The sequence below is a fragment of the Mizuhopecten yessoensis genome, unplaced genomic scaffold (genome assembly GCF_002113885.1).
Source record: "Mizuhopecten yessoensis strain PY_sf001 unplaced genomic scaffold, ASM211388v2 scaffold8149, whole genome shotgun sequence".
Taxonomy (NCBI): Eukaryota; Metazoa; Mollusca; class Bivalvia; order Pectinida; family Pectinidae; genus Mizuhopecten; species Mizuhopecten yessoensis.
The window spans coordinates 1,297,104-1,299,732 of NW_018407403.1; the positions used below are offsets into that span (position 1 = coordinate 1,297,104).

At 47.2% G+C, this 2,629-nt stretch overlaps 1 protein-coding gene across 1 annotated transcript in view; it reads right to left on the reverse strand.

The window, feature by feature from the left end:
- Window positions 1-711: 711 nt before the first annotated feature.
- The window catches only part of LOC110455168 (octapeptide-repeat protein T2-like), a 6,650-nt gene continuing 4,732 nt past the window's right edge, over window positions 712-2,629 (reverse strand). Inside the window, exon 2 of the mRNA XM_021505140.1 lies at window positions 712-1,452. Coding sequence (XP_021360815.1) covers window positions 712-1,452 — 741 coding nt within the window. The remainder of the gene's footprint in view (window positions 1,453-2,629) is intronic.

The window sequence follows — 2,629 nt, forward strand, 5'->3', positions numbered from 1 at the left end:
CTATATCTCTCTGTCTGTGTCTCTCTGCCACTGTCCTCTATGTCTCTCTCTCTCTCTCTCGCTGTTTCTGTCTGTGGCTCTCTCTATCTGTGTCTTTGTCTCTCAGTGTGTATATGTCTCTATATGTTTGTGTTTCTGTCTCTCACTGTTTCTCTATCTGTGTATCTTTGTCTTTCTGTGTCTCCTGCTTTCTATGTGTCTCTATCTGCCTCTGTCTCTCTATGTGTCTGTGTCTCTCTGGGTGTATATGTGTCTGTGTGCGTCTCTCTCTCTGAGTATCTGTCTCTCTGTGTCTGTGTCTCCCTCTCTGTGTGTATCTGTCTCTGTGTGTCTGTGTCTCCCTCTCTGTGTATCTGTCTCTCTGTGTCTGTGACTCCCTCTCTGTGTGTATCTGTCTCTCTTTGTCTGTGTCTCCCTCTCTGTGTGTATTTGTCTCTCTGTGTCTGTGTCTCCTTCTCTGTGTGTATCTGTCTCTCTGTGTCTGTGTCTCTCTCTCTCTGTGTATCTGTCTCTATATGTCTGTGTTTCTGTCTCTCCCTGTTTCTCTATCTGTGTATCTTTATGTCTTTCTGTGTCTCCTGCTTTCTATTAGTCTCTATCTGCCTCTGTCTCTATATGTGCCTGTGTCTCCCTCTCTGTGTGTATCTGTCTCTCTGTGTCTGTGTCTCCCTCTCTATGTGTTTCTGTCTCTGTGTGTGTGTGTCTCCCTCTCTATGTGTCGCTGTCTCTCTGTGTCTGTGTCTCCTTCTCTGTGTGTATCTGTCTCTCTGTGTCTGTGTCTCCTTCTCTGTGAGTTTCTGTCTCTCTGTGACTGTGTCTTCCTCTCTGTGTGTTTCTGTCTCTCTGTGTCTGGGTCTCCTTCTCTGTGAGTTTCTGTCTCTCTGTGTCTGTGTCTTCCTCTCTGTCTGTTTCTGTCTCTCTGTGTCTGTGTATCCCTCTCTGTGTGTATCTCTCTCTCTGTGTCTGTGACTCCCTCTCTGTGTGTATCTGTCTCTTTGTGTCTGTGTCTCCCTCTCTGTGTATCTGTCTCTCTGTGTCTGTGTCTCCCTCTCTGTGTGTATCTGTCTCTTTGAGTCTGTCTCTCCCTCTCTGTGTGTATCTGTCTCTTTGTGTCTGTGTCTCCCTCTCTGGGTGTATCTGTCTCTTTGTGTCTGTGTCTCCCTCTCTGTGTATCTGTCTCTCTGTGTCTGTGTCTCCTCTCTCTGTGTGTTTCTGTCTCTTTGTCTCTGTGTCTCTCTGGGTGTATCTGTCTCTTTGTCTCTGTGTCTCTCTGGGTGTATCTGTCTCTTTGTGTCTGTGTCTCCCTCTCTGTGTGTTTCTGTCTCTCTGTGTCTGTGTCTCCTTCTCTGTGAGTTTCTGTCTCTCTGTGTCTGTGTCTTCCTCTCTGTGTGTTTCTGTCTCTCTGTGTCTGTGTCTCCCTCTCTGCGTGTATCTGTCTCTCTGCGTCTCCCACTATGTGTATTTCTGTCTCTCTGTGTCTGTGTCGCCCTCTCTGTGGGTTTCTGTCTCTCTGTGTCTGTGTCTCTCTGGGGGTATCTGTCTCTGTGTGTCTGTGTCTCCCTCTCTGTGTGTGTCTCTCTCTGTGTGTTTCTGTCTCTCTGTGTGTGTGTTTCTGTCTCTCTGTGTCTGTCTCTGTCTCTGTGTGTTTCTGTCTCTTTGTCTCTGTGTCTCTCTGGGTGTCTATGTATATGTGTCTGTGTGTGTCTCTATCTGTCTCTGTCTCTATATGTGTCTGTGTCTCCCTCTCTGTGTGTGTCTCTCTCTGTGTGTTTCTGTCTCTCTGTGTCTGTGTCTCTCTGGGTGTATCTGTCTCTGTGTGTCTGTGTCTCCCTCTCTGTGTGTTTCTGTCTCTCTGTGTCTGTGTCGCCCTCTCTGTGTGTTTCTGTCTCTCTGTGTCTGTCTCTGTCTCTGTGTGTTTCTGTCTCTTTGTCTCTGTGTCTCTCTGGGTGTCTATGTATATGTGTCTGTGTGTGTCTCTATCTGCCTCTGTCTCTATATGTGTCTGTGTCTCCCTCTATGTGTGTGTCTCTCTCTGTGTGTTTCTGTCTCTCTGTGTCTGTGTCTCCTTCTCTGTGTATTTCTGTCTCTCTGTGTCTGTGTCTTCCTCTCTGTGTGTTTCTGTCTCTCTGTGTCTGTGTATCCCTCTCTGTGTGTATCTCTCTCTCTGTGTCTGTGTCTCCCTCTCTTTGTGTATCTGTCTCTCTGTGTCGGTGTCTCTCTGGGTGTATCTGTCTCTTTGTCTCTGTGTCTCTCTGGGTGTCTATGTATATGTGTCTGTGTGTGTCTCTATCTGCCTCTGTCTCTATATGTGTCTGTGTCTCCCTCTATGTGTGTGTCTCTCTCTGTGTGTTTCTGTCTCTCTGTGTCGGTGTCTCTCTGGGTGTATCTGTCTCTTTGTCTCTGTGTCTCTCTGGGTGTCTATGTATATGTGTCTGTGTGTGTCTCTATCTGCCTCAGTCTCTATCTGCCTCTGTCTCTATATGTGTCTGTGTCTCCCTCTCTGTGTGTGTCTCTATCTGTGTGTTTCTGTCTCTTTGTCTCTGTGTCTCTCTGGGTGTATCTGTCTCTTTGTCTCTGTGTCTCTCTGGGTGTCTATGTATATGTGTCTGTGTGTGTCTCTATCTGCCTC